We start from the raw sequence: 21,743 nt of genomic DNA, 5'->3' as shown, positions 1-21,743 counted from the left end.
CTCTAAATGTTGTGAGTTTTTTCCCATGGGGATCTCTACTGTGATCTGCAGAGGAGGGCTTCTTAACCATAGCATGGTCTGCAGATGCCCATTTACAGTGCTGTGGAGAATGGCTTTCTCCATGATGCCTACCTTGTCAAAAGATCTCCCCATGGGGACGAGGCAGGCCTCGACTGTTGGGTTCTTATAGGAATGGCCACAGCTCAGTGACAGCCTTCTGTTTTGCATGCAGAAGGACCCCTACATTAAATCCTCAGCATCTCAAGGTAGGGCTGGGAGAGATCCCTGTCTGAAATCCTGGAGAGCTGCTGTCTGCTGCCAGTGTAGGGACCGCTGAGCTAGTTGGACCAATGGTTTGACTCTGTACAAAGCACCTTACTATGTTCTACCAACAATAAAAGCCAAACCTCTTTCTTGGAGCTTTTCTGACTTAAACTAGTTCCTAGCATTGTAACTGATACTGATGTTTTATTGTTTTATTGGTATTATTACATTTTGTTATAAGTTTGTTTTATTTGTCTCTTAAACCACCTTGGTATTTCTTTGAAATGAAGGTGGCTACATAGAGGTGTGGTCGCCCGGGGTTGTAGACCCCTTACTTTCTTGGAAGCAGGGACTCAGCCTATGTATGAGCCAATCACACAGCTTGGAAAAGTTACTTTTTTTGAACCACAACTCCCATCAGCCTCAGCCAGCATGGCAACTGGATTGGGCTGATGGGAGTTGTAGTTCAAAAAAGTAACTTTTCCAAGCTCTGGCCAATCATCATGACAGGGGAGCATGTTAGCCACTAAGGAGAGTCCTTTTCTGCTGATTGAAGCCAATCAGAGTGAAAGGCTGTGAGTCAAAAACAGAGAAGGCTCTTCTCAGTAGATAACACACAGCCTCCCCTTTCATGCTGATTAGCTCTTAGGGATGTCTGTTGTAGTAGAGTGCAGACTCGGAGATGGTACAGAGAGCAAGAAAGACAAGGGAAAGTAGAAAGGGGAGTAGCTGAGAGGGGCTGTAGCCATGACTATCCTGAAGGGACCCTGCACTTCTGAATTTGCCTCTGAGCTACTGATGGTATACACATGATTTCAATAATAATAAATTAAATAAGGAAAGTGCTCCAGTCTCCTGAACATTTGGCTGCTCTTTTCCACACCTTTCCCAACTCTGCATTATGCAGGTATCATGTTTGAGAATTTGAACCTTAGGCTGTAACCCTATGCATACGCACTTGGGAGGAAGCTCTGCTGAAATCAAGAGGATATACATCCAAGGGAATATGTTTAGAATTAGTGTTCCTCCCTTTGTGATAGGATGTATTACCCTATAGAGAAGTTGCATTTTATTTGTGATATTTCTTACTTTAATGATAGAAAGTTTAGTCTCCCGCTTCATTAAACTCACACTGCCTTCAAATTCTTAACTAAGGCTGCAATCCAATAAATGTCTACTCAGAAGTAAGCTCCATTGAGTTCAATGGGACTTACTTCCAGGTAAGTCCGTGTTGGATTGCAGCCTTACAGAGCAATCCAACTTGCCAGAGGCTGGTGGGAGTGAAGCTGGCAGAAGGACCTGCTGCATCCAGCAGCCACTTGGAGGCCTCTTGGAGGGGAGGGTGCTGGCTTCACTGACAGGGCACAGCAGACAGAAACAAATACATGTTTCCTTCTGCCACCCCTTTTCCAGTGTACCAGCTTCCATGACAGAGAGCCACAGGAGCCAAACCAGAATCTGGATATCATGTGTGTCCCCCTTGGCTCCTCCTCCGACATGACCCCAGAACGCCCCTTTTGCAGGCTTTCCACCAGCTTCCGCCAGCTGCCCTTATGCCAGGGTGGGCTTCTGCAGTGGAACTCTGGCTGAGCTGGCCAGGTCCCAGCTCAGCTGTGGCTGAGGCAGGATAAAGGACTTATGCTGGGGTAGCTCGGCTGAGCCAGGACCCAGCCCGCTTAGCCGAAGGTCTGCCATATCCAACTCGCCTCAGCCTGGCATAAACAGCAGTTGAACTGAGCCCTTAGTCCTGTATTTCAACATCCTTGATACAAGAGTGCCACTGAATCAAGTGAGATTTAACTTTCAAGTAAGCATGAATAGAATGGGGTGGGACCCCCCTGGAGGGACATCCCCCCCCATTTAAATCTAGTAACTGGATTTAAACTGGGGAGGTTTCCCCACCCAGTTCTAATTTAGAGACACAGTAATATAAATAGTAAAAGGTAATATTTCTTTACATGTATTTCCTATTTAGGAAACAAAAAAGAAATAGAAAATAAAGCATTGCATTGCAAGCTGAGCAGCTTTTAAAAAGTTTGTACAAAACAAATATACAGATTAACTTGAAAATAAAATCCCAGATTTGATCAGAAGCAAATACTCTATGTGTTGTATAGTTTTGCAAGGACACAGTTAAGAAAATTACAAAGAAATGAATCAAAGTGGGTAGAAATATTGCCCCACTTTGACTCTTACCACAAATGTCTTGCCTTCTTTCAGATATCAGATTTACTCAACATGTATTGGTATGCATGAGGGTTCCTTTTTTATTTTATAATAAAACAGGGAACCACTTTTTCCCTCCCTCATTTTTCCCTCATTTAGTGAACTAAAAGGGAAAAAACACCAGTATTTAACAGCCCATTTGTCTGTACCAAGAGATCATATCAAGCACCCCATAGCAAAGCCACAGATTAAGCATGGAAAGTCCCAGCTGAGTAAGATAAATTTTGAGACAGCTAGGAACAAGGAGGACAAGGCTCCTCAAGTCAATAAACAAACAAGGACAAGAGAATAGGAGAAGGACTGTAACCCTAAGAAGCTATTGAGGAAATTTCAGGTTTTTTTTTTTATTTCTTTGCAAAGGGCTAACGGATTGGCCCTTCAAGTTACTATTGTGGTTTTTAACACATCCTACGATATTAACTTATTTTCTCATGTTGGGGATGTTTGTTTTCTTTTCCTTTTTTAAAAAAATTGTTTACTCTTGTTTGTTTGAACTAATCATCACTTAAGCAAGAGTCCTTTTGCTTTGCCCTGCCTTCTCTCTCCGAAGTGTTTAGCCGTGGTGACTGCTCAGGCATAAAAACGTGCTTATCTGCAAATGAATGGCAGCTCTTTGCTTCATTAAAGCCTCTTTCTCTTTTGGCACTCGCATTGTGACCCTTTGATATTAATTCAAAGGGCAATTAAAGAATGCGGCCCATCTTTGAAGTTGGGCATTCAGGGCAACGAAGGGGATGAACCTGGGACTCTGATGGACTGTGCACATTCAACAGGCCTTTTCAAGGCAGTTTGAAGTGACTCAAAGAAAATGGGCAGGAGAAGGTCAAAGAGAAAAAAGGGGCTAAAGAAACAGTCTGTATTTGTTCGAAGTATTAGCCGAGCAAACTGCAAATAGCAACAAAATGAAACAGTTAATAGAGCAGCCAGACAGAGGCATGTCAATCACTTAACTTGAAAAGCATTGGACTAACCAAGGCTTCAGTCCACTGTGTTATCTAATTATCTTGGGAAAGCCACTAACTGGAAGTAATAGTATTGTATTTCTTTCTGCTTAGTGCTCCGAAAAGGTGATAAATACTCGCGTCTCCATAATTATGCAACATATATACATAAAGGGTAGTGTACTGCCATATTGTAGGCTAGTTTGAAGGGGGGGAGGGAGAAAGCCAGTCCGACGTCAAACAAAGCCAATAAACCAACTGAAAAGCAAATAATCCAAGACTCTGCAGAGGGGCATTAGCGTGTATGAAATTCTTGCAGCGTTTTCCCTACGTAGCTCGTATGGCTTCCAATGGAACAAGCCTTAAAGAAAAACACATTTGGAAAGTCAAAAGAAGTTTTTAAGAAATACAGTCTGAAGACTGCATACAAAGCTAAGTCTCCAACTTTAACCCACATCAAACAAAGAGTCTGGGAGTTTATACTGAGAAGTCCTGTCTGTCGTTTGCATACAAATTCCAAGGGTGCCAAGTTATTGCCACACATATGGTCTGAGGCCTCTCTTCTTTATAAGACCACAACCTGGTAAAATTCCACTCACAATTTCCATTGGTTTCACAGATTAAATAAGAGCCACGGGGCTAATTTCCCCATGGTCTCTGTTAACACATGCTCAAGCTACTTACATAGGTGGGCCTTCTCCCACCAAAAACTGATGGATTATGGATGCTGGCTTTAAAAATATGTGACGGATCAAATCATTAGTGTTTAAATGTGGTTGGCATGATTCTAAAAATCAATGCGCAACTGCTTAGAGCTGGTCTAGATCTCTTCATTCCCACAACCAAACCACTTCGTTGCAATGGGTTCCATTTCTCTGGCATAATATCCATGTGGTACAGCATCATTGTGGGGTGGGGATGAGCAATGGGTTAGTTAGACAAGATGAGCTACAAGGCCCCTTCCAACTTTGATTCTATGTAGCCTTTGACATGAAGGGAGCTCAAGGTGCCTTCTGGTAGATCCCCTCCCTTTGCTTTGGCAGCATGTGTTGGTGATGTGATGATATTTTTTCATCAATGATGCAACAGCACCATTGTTTCCCCCACAATGTCCAATTTTTGGGACTCGGTGCCACAAGGTGTTGTGATGGCCAGTAGATGAAAAAGGAAGATCCCAAGTTGCCCATAAAAAGTGGTTTACTCTTACGATTGCTGAAAATGTAGGTAGGTAAAGGTATTTATTGTGTTTCTGGAATAGTTATTTGTGGTCTCCTTTTTAAAAAAACTAGACATTGTGTGGCCCATTGATATATTTTGCATGTATACAGCAGGAGGACATACTTAATTGCCATGTTCACACATCATGCTAAACCATGGTTTGTCATAACAAGGGGTGGTCAAATCATGAGGCAACAGAGACAATTGTCTGGGTGGAGGACTTACAGGTGTGCAGGGGAATTGATGCCTCCCCCACCCACTACCAACCTGGTCCTGCCAGTCCCAAAGAAGCCTCACATGGCCTGCAGCAGGAGACTCCTGCAGTCACCCACGTGAGGCTTCTGTAGAGCTCTCCTTCTCCCTGTCTCGTACTAAGAAAGGGCCAAGGGGGCTCTTGTTCAGAGCAAGGCATTCAGTGGCCAGGAAGTGCCTGTGCTGTTGTTGCTTTGCTGAGGCAGCTAGAGGGTCCGTTTAAATTTAGCTAAAAATGTCAAGGCAGCTGGATAGGAGGGGGAAGAGTGGGTGGTGGCAGCAGCTCCCTTAGCCTGGCTCAAGTGACACAGACTCTTGCACTCGCCCTGATCATGGTATTCACAAGCTGGGAGTGAGCCTTGGACTGATGCATACTCCCCTCCCCTACTCCCACAAGGGCAGGGGGGAGCTTTATTTCAGTTTTAGTAAATTATGGCTTCCCATTTCATCTGAACTGGGAACTGCGATTTATACTATGGCTAATTTAAACAAGCAAGCTGGATTACAGTTGAGAGATCAAAGAGGAATTAGTGTCCTGTGCCGCAGTGTGTGAGCACATTAGGATTTTTTTTGGCTACAGATAGAAATACAACTCAACAGGGCTGGCACCAGACATGCTGGGGCCCTTGGGCACAAGCTTGCCCTGGGCCCTGGTGCATGTGATCACACACACACACATGTGCACACACCTACCTGTCTCTCTCAGGGAGGGAGCTTCTTCTGCCTGCCCGTTTGCTGGCTCTGACTCTCCTGTCTTTTGTGGCTGCATGGGTTGTTATGCGCATGCATCACTGCCATCAACCAGTATGAAGGGAAACCTCGGCTGCCATCTTGATTAATGGCAGTCTTGTGGGTGCAGCTGCAGAAGAAAGGAGAGCCAGAGCCAGCAAATGGGTGGGCAGAAGAAGCTCCCTCCCTGTGATCCACGGCAGCTACTCTGCTGCAGATCGCGGAAAAGGAGCGCTACTCCTCCCCCACCTATCAAGAGGCCCCTCAGGGGCCTCTGTGGCTCCAGGAACCCTCTGCCAGGGCTCAACCTGGCCACCCCTTGGGACCGGACCGGCAACTCAGGCCTAGGGTTGCCAGGTCTCCATTTTTTGGGCAGAGATTTTGTTTTTTGGGGGTCCTCTCTGGGCGAGTGACCTTAATCTCTGGGCTCTTTCTTTCTTTTTTCTTTTTAAATTAAGTTTCTAGGTGGTCTGGTTCAAAAGATATAAACCAAAATGTCAACCACCCGCCCCCGCAACTTCTGTTAGTACCAGCTCCTCCAGACCCTGCCCTTTCAGGTTTTTAGCCAATAAGTGAAGCCAGGGTTGTGATTGACAAGATTTGTTGATCCCCCCAGGCAACAGCTAAACCCACAGTTTCCTTTTCCTGCTCGTCTCACATCAGGAATTCAGGAAATATATAGTTTTTAGCAGCACAGAGAGTACTTTTTCTGTACAGGATTGGGACTTGCTTCTGAGTAAACATGCATAGGATTGCACGACAACAGAAGATCACAGCAGGATCTTGGTAGGCATAAAAGTGTAAATGCAGGGTTTGTTTTAATTACTTGGAAAAAATGGCATGTTATACATTTTAACTTTCAAATAATTTTTGAACAGAAGTTTTAAAAAGTGTACATGCTGAAGTGTTGGAAATGGACATGGACTGCCTTCAAGTCGATCCTGACTTATGGCTACCCTATGAATAGGGTTTTCATGGTAAGCGGTATTCAGAGGGGGTTTACCACTGCCCCCCTCTGAGGCTAGTCCTCCCCAGCTGGGTAGGGCCTGCTCAGCTTGCCACAGCGGCACAAGCCAGCGCCTTCCTTGTCCGCAACTGCCATAATTAAGGAGTCAAGTTTATATTCTACTGGACTGTTGAAGAGGGCGGTTTAATTTTCTTACTCATAACCTGTTTTGAAAACCTTCCCAATATGAAGTTTTTTCTGGGAGTAAAGCTGCAATGCTAATTCCATATACCTGGGAGTTAACCCCACTGAATTCAATAGGACTTACTTTTGAGTATACATGGTTAGGATTGTGCTGAACATCAGTGGGACTTTTGAGTGAATGTAGAAAAGGATTGTGTTGTAAATCTTTCTCTCCCCCTCCAATCCTTTTATTTTTAAGGAGGTAGGCAGGGCTTACTTAGGTGTCACTGCTTTTATTTGGCAGGAAACTAATACTTTTTTTAAATGTTCTGCAGTGGCCAACTGGTTTTGACAATAAACTATTATATGGGGTGTATATATTTTTACATCTCCAGTGTTTGTGTATATGGAATATTTCCAACAACCCTGTGAAGTAGCGTTAGAAACCAAGGAAGCTTACAAGAAGAAATAAAGCCATTTAAAATCTAGTAACCATAACGTAAGTATAAACCAGCTGCAAAACAGCTTAACATGGCATGATTCTGAATTTTGGATTGGGTGAGTGAAGTTCTTTATCACTGAATTGCAGTCTTATGCATGCTTCCTTATGTGAGTAAGCCCCATTGAATACATTGGGACTTGCTTTTGAGTGAACATGCATAGGATTGCACTATAAATATCTTGACAGGATGTGTAAATAATAAATATCTTTGACATTCATGTTTATATAAATATTTCTTCATGCTATGTCTTTATATGTATCTGATTTCACACTATGGTTGTAAATTATTATTTACAAATGATTATTTCCTCTACGTTTTAAGTATGCCCTTCTTCCTTGGGGTGGTCATGGTCCCCCTCTGTTGTTTTCACCTTGAGGGGCAGATTAGGCTGTGAGATGATGCATAGCCCATGGTCACCCAGTAAACTTTGTAGCTTATTTCCAATTTAAAATTTAAGTAAAATTATGTATATGCAGGCAAAGTTTATGAAGTAATGCAGATCTACATAATATAATTAAAGCACATCCAACTTGCATTTCAAGCACATGACTTCCCCCAAAGAATCCTGGAAAGTATAGTTTCCCCATCATAGTTATAGTTCCCACCACACTTAACAAACTGCAGTTCCCAGGATTCTGTAGTGGGATTCATAAGCTTCAAATGTGTTGAATGTGCTTTAAATGCATGGTGTGGATCTGCCCCAATATGCTGTGCATTCATTAGTAAATTGAAAAGAACAATTTTAAAAGATACTTTTTTAAACAAGGCTGTAGCTCAGTAGCACATGCTTTGCATGCAAAGGTCCAAAATTCAATCTAGATGGTACCAAATGACCTGCTTTAGTATAAGGCAGATTCCTTTGCGCCTAAAAGAGGAAAGAAACCTAAGGGCCACACTGACTGCAAAATTTATTTATGTATTTTATTTACAACATTTATATACTGCTTTTTTGTAAAAAAAAAAACCTCAAAGTGGTTACAGAAGGAATTAAAACAATAAAATTACTGGCAAAACAGTGAAAGACAGGAATATTAAAAAAATTCAAAATAATAAAACAGTGAGTTATAAACGGATAAAAAACAATAGCTTCTACATGCAACTCTGTAATGAGAAAAACCACAAGGTGGAATTCTCCCTTCCCCCTGCACAACTTTTAAAGATACAGAAGACCTCTTGGTTGCCAGGCCCATCCTTCAGGTGGTCTTCTGTATCTTTAAAAGTTGTGGAGGGGGGAGGGAATTCCACCTTGTGGTTTTTCTCATTACAGAGTTGCAAGAACACCTGCACTTGGCTGACATTCTCTTCTCCTAAAGATACAGGATCAGTCTCAGGCCATGGACCTGGCAACCCTATTCAGGGGTATCCATCTTTACTCCTGAGTGCTCCCATCTAGCATCTCCACAACACTAGGCTTTCTTCCTACAATGGCCTTCTGTTGATTGACCTGGTCTGAGGGCACTTAAACCCTTCTTGCCAGAAGCAAGTAGGCTAGATTAAATGTTCCTTACCCAGACTGTTTAAGCAGGTGAGAAGGAATGATCCCGTCACTTCAGTTGGACCTGGAACACCCTCATTTAGCTAATATTTCTATCTTAATTTCCAAACAGAGCATTTTTTTTAAGTGGTATGTTTCAAGCAACTATGGTTGATGCTTAATGTGTCATGTTCAATGAAATCACTAGGGATTGCCCCTATGACATCACAAGGGATACCTGCATGACCTCACTAGGGCACGCCTCTGAAATCTCAGGGATTGGGATGCTTCTGATCTGACCCTACTCAGGCCCCATCAGCGCTATACATTTAAAGTTGCATCCTCCTCCTTTAAACAGTCATGGCTTTTCCCAAAGATTCCTGGGAAGTGTAGTTTGTGAAGGGAGCTGAGAGTTGTTAGGAGACACCTATTCCCTCACAGAGCTACAGAGTTTCCTGGGAAGGAGGACTGAATGTAAAACTACACTGTATACTGTATCTCTGTGAGGGAAACAGGTGGTCTCCTAACATATCTTGGCACCCTTAACAAACTACAGTTTCCAGGATTCTTGTAGGTAAGCCATGACTATTTAAAGTGGTATATTACTTTAAATGTATAGTGCAGATGGGGCCTCAATCACCTTGTCTATGCTTACCATTGAAAGTGGATGTCCTCCCCATGTGCCTCTCCATATATTAAGTGAAAGTCTTCCTTCTGCCTGGCCTATTTGCAGGACATTTCATTTCATACCCACCCCATTGCAATGTCCTGAAATAGATATTCAAAACATTTGGCACAGCAATAATTGCTCTATCACTGAACAGTGTGAACTCTGTTCTAAAGAAAAGCAGCTTCTTTTGTGTTTGTGAACCATTTTTTCTTTCCAATGAAGATGTAAAGCATGCAGAAGCACAACTGTTGATGCCCTTATGTGGCTCGGAGGTCCTTTTACCACGACACTGCTCGAATAGCAATAATCTGCTTCCAGTGATCATTGCTCTGGTAACCTCCCATATGGATTCTTGCAATGTAAATTGTCCAAAACTTCAGTTGATTCAGAATATAGCTGCAAGAGTGCTAACTGAACATATTATGATGGTAATTTGTTATGTTTTATGCCTCCTGGTCTGGTTTTGGTAGGGCTGTGCATGGACCCCCCAAACCAGATCACAATCCGGATATTACAAATCTTCAGAAATCCCATTGATTTACACTGCAAAACCAAAACCATAACTTGCTTGTTTTTTTGTCCTAGGGACATATAATTTTAAGATATGGCAGCTGCTATATAGGGGATTAAGCCTGCCAAGCTGCACCTTTAAAGTTTAAAATGCTTAAAATTAAAACAGACATAAGAGTGTTTTTTTCACACAGGGACCTGAAATTTGGCACCATGGTAGCCCCTGTAGAGGGTATTAACCATGCCAGATTTCAGGTGGGTAGCTCCAGGGCTTTTCATGCCAGCCACCTTAATTTTTTTTAAAACAAAAAGATTGTGAGTGCTCAGTCATGCCAATTCTCATGCTCCTATATTTCCCCTTTCCTCTCGTCAAAATTTCAGAAAAAAATGAGAGTTTCACCATGGAGATAATATGCACATTTGTTGTTGTTATGTGCTTTCAAGTCGATTATGACTTATGGCAACCCTATGAATCAGTGACCTCCAAGAGCATCTGTCATGAACCACCCTGTTCAGATCTTGTAAGTTCAGGTCTGTGGCTTCCTTTATGAAATCAATCTATCTCTTGTTTGGCCTTCCTCTTTTTCTACTCCCTTCTGGTTTTCCCAGCATTATTGTCTAGTGAATATTCTAGTAAATCATGTCTTCTCATGATGTGTCCAAAGTATGATAACCTCAGTTTCATCATTTTACCTTCTAGTGTCAGTTCTGGCTTAATTTGTTCTAATACCTAATTATTTGTCTTTTTCACAGTCCATGGCATGTGTAAAGCTCTCCTCCAACACCACATTTCAAATTATTTTTCTCTTATCCGCTTTTTTCACTATCCAACTTTCACATCCATACATAGAGATCGGGAATACCATGGTCTGAAATTGCCTGACTTTAGTTTTCAGTGATACATCTTTGCATTTGAGGACCTTTTCTAGTTCTCTCATAGCTGCCCTCCCCAGTCCTACCCTTCTTCTGATTTCTTGACTATTGTCTCCACTTTGGTTAATGAGTGTACCAAGGTATTGATAATCCTTGACAAGTTCAATGTCCTCGTTGTCACCTTTAAAGTTACTTAAATCTTCTGTTGTCATTACTTTAGTCTTTTTCACATTCAGCTATAGTCCTGCTTTTGTGCTTTCCTCTTTAACTTTCATCAGCATTCGTTTCAAATCATTACTGGTTTCTGCTAGTAGTATGGTATCATCTGCATATCTTAAATTATTGATATTCCCTCCAATTTTCACACCTCGTTCATCTTGGTCCGATCCCGCTTTCCGTATGATATGTTCTGTGTATAGATTAAACAAATAGGGTGATGAAATACACCCCTGTCTCACACCCTTCTTCACTCCAGAAGGGGGAAGGGAACCCAGAGAAGGTATATATGCACCCTTTATACTGACTGTGTTTCCCTTTTTTTGTTGTTGTAATACGTGGCAAGGAGAGGTGGGGGGAAGAAGGCCAAACATTATTTCAATAAACTAAAAATTAGAAGGAAGTGATGAAAAAAGGCATTCTACTACTACCAATATAGGTACAGCTGATTGATCCTTTATTGTAGACAGATTTAGTGTACAGTAGCAGGTACATTGTATGAGTTATTTAGATATGAAAATAGGAAGCAACTTTGCTATCTAGTGGTTTTCAAAAATTGTGAGTTATCATTCACTTTATTCTTGATATTGATTTTAGGAAGAAGACATTTTAGTGTTTATTCCATCTACCCTAGCACCTGAATTTCAGTCTTCCTATGACACATTTTCCTGCTGTTTTCAATAAAAATTGCTCTAGAATAGTATAGGTTGAGACTTCCAAACGTAAAAGTGGGATTTATAACTGAACTAGAGTTTGTACGAGAATTCCAAATATTATGAGCCTTCCAGTTTCAACACAGTGAAATCTCAGTTGAAGTCTCTGAACGTAGCTCTGTATCTGAGGAAACTAATACATCAAAACAATGCTGAATCAGACCAGATAATAAAAGGTAGGATCAATTCACCTTAAGAAAGAATGACCCTTAGCCAGTACATATTACCTACTTGTCCATTGTGGGTGAGGATTTCCACTCAAAGTCCATGACTCAGAGGTCATAGCTAGCCAAGTCAAAGTGCACATGGAGATTAATCCATGCTATTGTCTAGAATGCTTCCACACAAGTGGATTTGTCCTGCTGTTCCTAGTATGGGTATTAGGTTGAAGCCACATGACATTGGCCAGCCTATGATGAGAGGGCAGCACAGTCGCTTATAAGGCAGGCACCTATCCCCCCCAATGCACACAGGTCACAAATGGCAGCCTTTCCCCAAGTGTTGGCAGTGTGTGGGCAGAAATCTTTGGGAAGCAGCCTATATTTATGTGAGGCTGTGTCATCATCTACTCCATACTGCTGTCATTTTCCAGGATGGGACTTTTACAGTTAAGTTGGATTCCACATTATTTATTGTTCACATCTGGCAGGTCCAAAGTGGGTTTGGAGGGACTGACAGCTGGGCTACCCTAGTATGCGACCTGTAGCATCTTGAGGGTGAGGGGCACCTTCAAGCAATTTCTCACTGCTGATGCACCTGAGATTATATGGGGAAAATCTGCCTTTGGAACCTGGTGACATCATCAGGTAGGATGGGGGATGAGAAGTATTGGTCAGTTTATTGACTGGTGCAGTCCTTTGAGCCAGGGTGAAGTTGCCCATCTAAGACAGTGAGAGTTGCTGCTTCCTAGTCTTCACCTTAAGTTATCACACATCTGTTTCATGTCTTCATTCCAGGGTGCATAGACAATGCTGGGATCAGGTTGTAGTTCATCAAAGAATAAAGTAAGACATCTTAAGCTAACACAATTCCAAAGTTTAAGTTTGGGTCAGTGTGTATTGAAGAGTCACCCATACATTGTCTGGAACAAGACTGTATTTGCAAAACTGTCCAGGTGCAAGTTGTTCAAGGGAAACTCACTATGTCTGTCTGTCTATCCATCCATTCACACACACACACACATGCTGAAGAAACCTTGATGATTTAGTTGTAGGAAAGTGCTTTGATGAACTATGATTGATATCCAACATTGAACAACTGGGCTTGAGTATGAGACTTCCTTTTTCTCTTTCCCCCAGGCAGCCCCAATCTGTTCCAGAGGGTTCACCAACACTCTGGAGTGGACTGTGGCCACAAGCAAGTCTGTCAATGGTATCCATTCATCTAGTGAATGGACACAGTTGGATTTCACCCTTTGACTCAAAGGTGGCACTGCAAGCTTTTAAGAAAAGGAATAGCACCGGGAATATATTGTGGTATTCTCCTAGTTGAGGATTAAATAATACAAGGAAGTAAATAAAGGTGTGTCTTTTTTTTTTATCAACCAATGTAATTGTTACAAATATCAACCCTTTGATGTGCTGACAGTATAAATCCTTCTACATGATCTGATTGTAAGCAATGCAGTCCTTGAGAAGTAGGCTTGTCAGCAAACCTCATTTGATAATGCTGTATCTCCCAGTTCCCACAGCCTTTAGTGTGGGAACCCTGAATCCAGAGTAATGGTGATCAGCAAAGGAGGCCTAGCAGAACCCCCTGCTGTGCAACAGCCCACAAAAGCCTCCTGCTTCTTTGACAAGCCCGTCCTGCAGAAAATCCTCACAATCTTTTGTGCTTTTTGGTTAGTTTCTCTCCACTGAAAATCATCATTATCTTCTAACTTTATTCCAGTGACATTAGGAAAATGTTTTCCCAAATTTACAAAGCTTACATTTAAAGGATTATCTTTTGTTGCATTTGATTTTTCTTTTAATAATTCTGATTGTTTCATCAAATGATTGTTTTGGGGAAAATGTGAGTGATGAGCATATAATAAACAATGCTAAGGGTCCTTGATAATAACCACTGTGATACAAAAATTAGCTGCCATTGAAAGTTACTTAAAGGGTTGGTGAACACACTATTTGTTACCGTATATTTAGCATTTAACATGATGCTCTGAGAAATCCTGCATTCCAGAGATGACAATTAGCATAATGGAAACTTCACGGTGCTCATAAAAATGGTAATGTCCTCTGTTGATTTTCAGCAACAGCAGTGCTACCATAATAACTCCTGCTTCTTTAGGGTGCCATTTAGCTGAAATTAAGCACCTTTAAGTCTCACTGATTTCAATGGAAGAGATTTACGCATCTGCTTAACTTTTCTCATCAACATGAATGAAACTTTAAAATGGTTAACTTTGGTGGGGTCATGTCTTCTCTCTTTCACGTTTGACCCTACTACACTGTGCTATTAAACATGCTTACATATATGTGTGTATGTAAGTATGTATATCTAAAAAGTAGAAAAGGCACTGTAGAAATAAAACAGCATCTGGACTGTAAGCAACCATGACCATGGGTTATAACATACCCTATAGATGGAATTCTATTTTTTCTGGATATGTATTTCTCCCATTCTAAGGTTACCACCTTGGCAGCCATGAGTGGAATGGTGCCCTTGAGGACTTCCCCTGGTGCCTCTGAAGCCTCTGAGCCCCCTCCTCAACCCACTCACTGCCCCCTGCATTTTGAAGTTGCGAGAGGTTTCCCTCCCTCCCCCCAAAGTACCTAGGAAAAAGTTGGAAGAGTGTCTTTCAGATCTGTGTGCTTTTGAAGACTCTGATCAGAACCCAAGCCGCCAATCTGAGCATTGAAAATCACGTTAAAATCACCTTTATGCCATCTTTATGTGCTTTTCAAGGCTCATTTCTGCACTTGAGCAGCTGCACAGAAAATGGAGCAACTAAGTGGGTAACAAGGATCTGAGATATGGCTCCTTATTACAAAGGTTCTCCTCAAAACCACCACTAAATCACAGGTCACATCATAGGATATCATGTGTCCACAGATGTGTTCTGTGGTTTGGTGGCGGCTTTGTTGTCACCCATGAGGATCCTTGCGTTGGATCAATGTTTTTGTGGTTCTGACAAGGGCCAGAACTGTGACTTTTATGTGCATAAATGAAAGCTTTAATTTTATGAAGGTTTTTTTGGAGGGGGGGAGGGAGAGGATCATGTATGAATTAATGCAAATTCAAGAGGATCCATTTTAAATCTACCAAATTCAGTAGTGTAGTAGCAAAATCAGAAGGGTAGGGTCCTTTCATGACAGTCACAGCCACACCTCCTTTTTTGCTGCTGGGTTGAGAATGAGGTCCTTGTTAATGCTTTCTCCCACAACAGCAGGTGTCCCAAGGAGCCAATAAGCATGAAAGGGGGAAGTGTTAGCTACTGAAAAGAGTCTTCTTGGTGCTTCCTCACCTGCTTTCACTTTGATTTGCTCCAATCAACAGGAAAAGGAAGCATGTTAGAAGCCTCTTCTCAGTGACTAACACACACCCCTTTCATGCTGTTTGGCTTGTAGGATGATGGAGTCATAGGCATCCTTTTGGGACCTTGCTCCCCCAAAAAGTAGGGGTCTAAGACCCCATGGGACCCTGGACGACTTCACCCCTGACCAGATCCAATGTTTACACAGACCTCTGTGCAAAGAGATGTGTGTGCTTTCTCTGTTTCTGTCTGTCAAGTGGTTTGTGTGTGTGTGTGTGTGTGTGAAACTTGGTGAAGGGGGAGAGAGGCAACCACAGGAAGTGGTGCCCCTGAAACATATGGACATGGAAAGCTGCCTTATATTGTGTTAAACCACTGGTCCATTTAGGCCAGTATTTATTTATTTATTACATTTATATACCGCCCCATAGCTGAAGCTCTCTGAGCGGTTTACAGCAATTGTTTACAGTATTGTCTATTCCGACTGACAATTGCTCTCCAGGGTATATTCCCAGCCCTACCTGGAGATGTTGAGACTGAACGTGAGACCAGGGCCAATTTTAAAGGGTAGCCAGGTGGGGCCCTGGCTGAGGGCCCCTGCGGCTACAGGGGTCACTAAGGGGCCCCTCATCTCCCCTTCTGTGATTCATGACAGGATCGAGCCAAGATGGCAGCAGAGGCTTCATCCCCTTAGGGAAACCTCGGCCGCCATCTTGGTTAAGGGCACAACCACACAATAGCCGAGAAAGGTAGGTTAAATAAGGGAATGGCGGGGGCTCCAAAGCTTTTGCCATGCGATCTGCAACAGTAATCCTGCCACGAATCATGGAAGTGGAGTGCCAGGGCCTGGGGCAGGCTTGTGCCCAAGGGCCGGGGCTGGCCCTGCCTGGGATCTCCAGCACACAAGGCAGATGGTCTACCACTGAGCTACAGCCCTTTCCCCACAGTACGTCCTCAAAATTCCATGGACCCCTCTAGACAAATGTCTGTTACAGTGCAAAATTATGTTCAAATCCCTGCCTTGCATGACTGCCGCTTTACTATTGAACTCCGCGAGCACCATATTTTTGACTTTGAGACTGCTGTAGAGTAGCAACAAAATGGCTTGTTGTGGGGGCAGAGTTCTGATTCCATTAAAACATGACAAATTACAATGGTCCAGTCTAAATCTTGCTGAGTCTGTGATTTTTATGATATGGCACAGTTTTGACAATGATGCCAGCACTGAAAAAGAAATTGCTATTAAAATGCTATGCTTTGATTTGTAGAACTTTTTTTTAAATTACATGATCTGCTGAGACACCCCCCCCGGGAATTTTCACATGGCCCATGGGAGGTGGGGGTGGGAATTGAGAACCAGAGTTCTATACAAAATTAGATGACTAGAAGCCTTTCCTGATGATATTATTACCTCCTTATTCTGCTGCTTTTACTACAATTTAGAGTAGTTGTAGCCTCAATATATTATATCAAATATTTTAATCTCTAACAGCTCATTTCTGCTCCATTTCCAGCCTTCCCCAGCCTGGTACCTCTAGATGTTTTGCACCACAATAGCCGTGCTAGCTGAGGCTGAGGAATGTGTAATTCAAAACGTGGGGCACCAGGATGGGAAAAGCTGCCATATACCCTCTCATGATGACCTAAATGTTGTATAGCAGTAACCTTCCTATTCCAAATCGGTTCTTCTTCTCCGGACAATTAACCCTTTTAAAAAAACTGGAGGCATTTTGCACAGAAAGCTATTCAAACCCAGTTTTTTAAACAAACAACATTCCTATAGTTCTGAAAAAAAAATGCAGCCTGATTAAATTCCCCCCAAGTCGTTATCTTGCAATCACAAATACCAGTTTCGCCCCTCATTTTAGTCTCGGTTGTTCTTTCAGTTCCTTTCATAACAATGCTTATTCTGCTCCACAACCTGGTTGTTCTTCTGTGTCTATCAGTGCTAAAGGAAGTTTGTCAATACCATGCTCACTTTCAGAAGGGTAGGAAAAGAGGAAGCCAACTTGCTTGCATGCCTGGAGGCCCCTACAGTGGTGGAAAGGAGCCAATCAGCTTGGTGGTATGGAAAGTTTATGTTGATGGCTTCATGTCTGACTTTCCATATGGTACAAGGTTCAATAGAATTCCTTGTGTTTTCAGGCTAAAGGCAGAAACCACTGCATTCATTTTGATTTTTATCTTCCCTGTAAGAGGAGTTCTTCATTAATGTGTACTTCTTTGAAGCAGTTAAAGCCTGACTTTTGAGGAATATCTTTTAAAACAACACAGTTCTCACTCCACATGAACGTATTGAACAAATAGTATACAATGTCATTTTTAAAAGCTTAACAGCTGGCATCCTTATCTTGCCTCTGCTTACCTGTTTTGGATGGATTTTCAGACCTACAATTTGTTCCAAATGCTTTTGCACCCCGCTTGCCTATAAGCCAGTTATGGTGGAGCTTTTGAATTTAACCTGATTGGTCTTACCTTCCTAAACACATTTGACTTCTGGTTCCAAATAAATTTGTTTAGGATTACAGCTGAAGGCTAAGAACACTGACCCCATTTTTTAAAAACTTTGAACTTAAAGCTGCATTAGCATGGTTAAGATTGTCTAGTATGCCAGTGAAGATTTAACTGGTTTAAATCCAAGTCATTACTTTGCAGTGATGGGGAACTGTGGCCCTCCAGATAATTGATGAACTACTACATCCACGACCCCTGACCATTAGCCATGCTCACTGGAGCTGAAGGACCACAAGTTCCCCAGCTCTGTTGTAGATCATCACCCCAATCCAAATATATCTTATGGAAGTATCTTTGCACACAAATTCTTGTATGCACATCAAGCGTATATAGAATTCTGGACAGCAGGTCACAGCTGTAATGTTAAAAAATGTGCAGAGCATGACAGTGGATCTACATGAAGTTGGGGGTAGGGGGAGGTCAGCTCTGCATTCGGTTGCTGAGTTACCAATGGGAGAATCCTCCTAATTTCCCCCCACATTTTCCAGCCACAATGGAGGATGCAAATGCACTATTCTTGCTTTGGTCCCATTACACACACTATCCCCCCGCCCCACTAGAGCAGACAGGATACTCATTTTACCTCATGGGAAGTGTAAGTGATGAGACTGGAGGAGGACCATAGGGAAGGGCCATGGCTCAGTGGTAGATCACAGGCTTTGCATACAAAAGCTCCCAGGTTCAGTTCCTGGCATCTCCAGATAGGGCTGGAAATGACTCTGGTGTGAAACCCTGGAAAGCCACAGCCATTCATTGTAAACAGTAATGACTTAGATGGCCCCATTGTCTGACCAAATACAAGGCAGCTTCCTCTGCTCCTGTGTCCTCTTTTATGAGTGTGCTGTGAAAAAAGACATTGGAGTGCTCTGGGTTGCATTCTGACAATCTTAGCAATGCATATGCTGCACATCTGATGTACAGAAGATTGACTGGTGTAGTTGCAACTTGGGGATTGCACATCTTCTTTACAATGCACCAGGAGAGGTTGCCACCTGCTTTGCCTCCCTCTCCATTCCTTCCTTGCCCCTGTTGGTCACCCTTGAACCCCATTCATTGAGATTTCAGTGGGATTTTGCTGCACAGGAGACAGAGGCAGCACGAAGAGTGACAGAACTCTGGAAAGAATGGGTCAAGAGCCGCAGCAACTGCAACCTCTTTCCCACTGTATTAGCATTGTTTAAAACTAAAGCTTGAAGCTCCATATTGCCATGTTGCAACCTTAACCGCATGTTATACGAAATGTTACATTATGGTTTTGTTGTTTTGTGTTAGGTTACATTTCATTATGAGATGATTCAAGCCTGTAGCAGCAGTTTACAAATGTGGGCTACCAGCTTCCACAGCTGAGTGTGAATGGGAAGGGAACATAAAAAAAGAGCCTCCTGGATCAGACCAACGGCCCATCTAGTCCAGCATTCTGTTCTCACAGTGGCCAACCAGATGCCTATGGAAGGCCCACAGGCAGGACCTGAGCAGAGTACTCTCCCCTCTTGGGGTTTCCAGCAACTGGTATTTGGAAGCATACTAATAGCCTTACTCTCCATGACTTTGTCTGTTGTTGTTGTTATGTGCCTTCAAGTCGATTATGACTTATGGCGACCCTATGAATTAGTGACCTCCAAGAGCATCTGTCATGAACCACCCTGTTCAGATCTTGTAAGTTCAGGTCTGTGGCTTGCTTTATGGAAACAATCCATCTCTTGTTTGGCCTTCCTCTTTTTCTACTCCCTTCTGTTTTTCCCAGCATTATTATCTTTTCTAATGAATCATGTCTTCTCAAGATGTGTCCAAAGTATGATAACCTCAGTGTCATGATTTTAGCTTCTAGTGACAGTTCTGGTTTAATTTGTTCTAACACCCAATTATTTGTCTTTTTCACAGTCCATGGTATGCGCAAAGCTCTCCTCCAACACCACATTTCAAATGAGCTGATTTTTCTCTTATCCGTTTTTTTCACTGTCCAACTTTCACATCCATACATAGAGATTGGGATTACCATGGTCTGAATGATCCTGACTTTGGTGTTCAGTGACACATCATTGCATTTGAGTACCTTTTCTAGTTCTCTCACAGCTGCCCTCCCCAGTCCTACCCTTCTTCTGATTTCTTGACTACAGTAAGGCCCCGCTTATATGGCGGGTTAGGGATCAGGCCCCCGCTGTAAAGCGGAAATCGCCGTAAAGTGGGACCCATAGACTATAATGGAGCCGTCGCGCGAAAATGTCGTAAAATGTCATAAAATCGCTAAATCAGCTTTAAAAGGGGGAATTTCCAGCTGCTGCATTAGCGGAACGCCGGAATGCGAAGTGCTGGTAAGTGGGGCCCTACTGTATTGTCTCAATTTTGGCTAATGACTGTGCCGAGGTATTGATAATCCTTGACAAGTTCAATATCCTCATTGTCAACTTTAAAGTTACATAAATCTTCTGTTGTCATTACTTTAGTCTTTTTGACGTTCAGCTGTAGTCCTGCTTTTGTGCTTTCCTCTTTAACTTTCATTAGCATTCATTTCAAATCATTACTGGCTTCTGCTAGTAGTATGGTATCATCTGCATATCTTAAATTATTGATGTTTCTCCCTCCAATTTTCACACCTCCTTCATCTTGGTCCAATCCCGCTTTCCGTATGATATGTTCTGCGTACAGATTAAACAAATAGGGTGATAAAATACACCCCTGTCTCACACCCTTTTCTATTGGGAACCAATCGGTTTCTCCATATTCTGTCCTTACAGTATCACTGCCTCCTGTGGGAGTGAATTCCATAGTTTAACTATGTACTGCGTGAAAAAGTACTTTCTTTTGTCTGCCCTGAATCTTCCAACATTCAGCCTCACAGGATGTCCACGAGTTGTTGTGTTAGGAGAGGGAGGAAGACTTTTTGCTATCTATTTTATTTTGAATTCCTGTCCTAATGATCCCTCGCATGGAATTTGCTTTTTTCAAAGCTGCCACACACTAGAATAATAGAATAGTAGAGTTGGAAGCAGCCTATAAGGCCATCAAGTCCAACCCCCTATGCAATGCAGGAATCCAAATCAAAGCATTCCCGACAGATGGCTGTCCAGCTGCCTCTTGAATGCCTCCAGTGTCGGAGAGCCCAATACTTCTCTAGGTAATTGGTTCCATTGTCATATGGCTCTAACAGTTAGGAAGTTTTTCCTGATGTCCAGTCGAAATCTGGCTTCCTGCAACTTGAGCCCATTATTCCGTGTCCTGCACTCTGGGACGATTGAGAAGAGATCCCGGCCCTCCTCTGTGTGACAACCTTTCATGTACTTGAAGAGTGCTATCATATCTCCCCTTAGTCTTCTCTTCTCCAGGCTAAACATGCCCAGTTCTTTCAGTCTCTCCTCATAGGGCTTTGTTTCCAGTCCCCTGATCATCCTTGTTGCCCTCCTCTGAACTTGTTCCAGTTTGTCTGCATCCTTCTTGAAGTGCGGAGACCAGAACTGGACTCAGTACTCAAGATGAGGCCTAACCAGTTCTGAATAGAGGGGAACTAATACTTCACACGATTTGAAAACTATACTTCTGTTAATGCAGCCTAATATAGCATTTACCTTTTTTGCAGCCACATCACACTGTTGGCTCATATTCAGCTTGTGATCAACAACAATTCCAAGATCCTCCTCACATGTCATATTGCTGAGCCAAGTATCCCCCATCTTATAACTGTGCATTTGGTTTCTTTTTCCTAGGTGTAGAACTTTGCATTTATCCCTGTTGAATTGCATTCTGTTGTTTTCAGCCCAATGCTCCAGCCTATCAAGATCCCTTTGAATTTTGTTTCTGTCTTCCACGGTATTAGCTATGCCCCCCAATTTTGTATCATCTGCAAATTTGATAAGCATGCTCCGTACCTCCTCATCCAAGTTGTTAATAAAAATGTTGAAGAGCACTGGGCCCAGGACCGAGCCCTGTGGTACCCCACTCGTTACTTCCGCCCAGTTTGAATAGGAACCATTGATAAGCACTCTTTGAGTACGATTCTGGAACCAACTGTGGATCCACCTGATAGTTGTTCCACCCAGCCCAC

The 21,743-nt window shown here is 42.6% G+C and overlaps 1 protein-coding gene across 4 annotated transcripts in view; it reads left to right on the top strand.

Moving 5' to 3' along the window:
* Positions 1 to 21,743, top strand: part of PAX3 (paired box 3) — a 140,222-nt gene that overhangs the window by 47,005 nt on the left and 71,474 nt on the right. Inside the window, exon 5 of one of the 4 annotated variants that reach the window (XM_061634444.1) lies at positions 13,021 to 13,029. The exons of the other annotated variants lie outside the window; for them this stretch is intronic. Coding sequence (XP_061490428.1) covers positions 13,021 to 13,029 — 9 coding nt within the window. The remainder of the gene's footprint in view (positions 1 to 13,020; positions 13,030 to 21,743) is intronic. 4 annotated transcript variants of the gene reach the window in all.

The sequence above is a fragment of the Rhineura floridana genome, chromosome 7 (genome assembly GCF_030035675.1).
Source record: "Rhineura floridana isolate rRhiFlo1 chromosome 7, rRhiFlo1.hap2, whole genome shotgun sequence".
NCBI lineage: Eukaryota > Metazoa > Chordata > Lepidosauria > Squamata > Rhineuridae > Rhineura > Rhineura floridana.
Note: the sequence above shows the minus strand (reverse complement) of the source record. Positions and strands in the feature narration are given on the sequence as shown.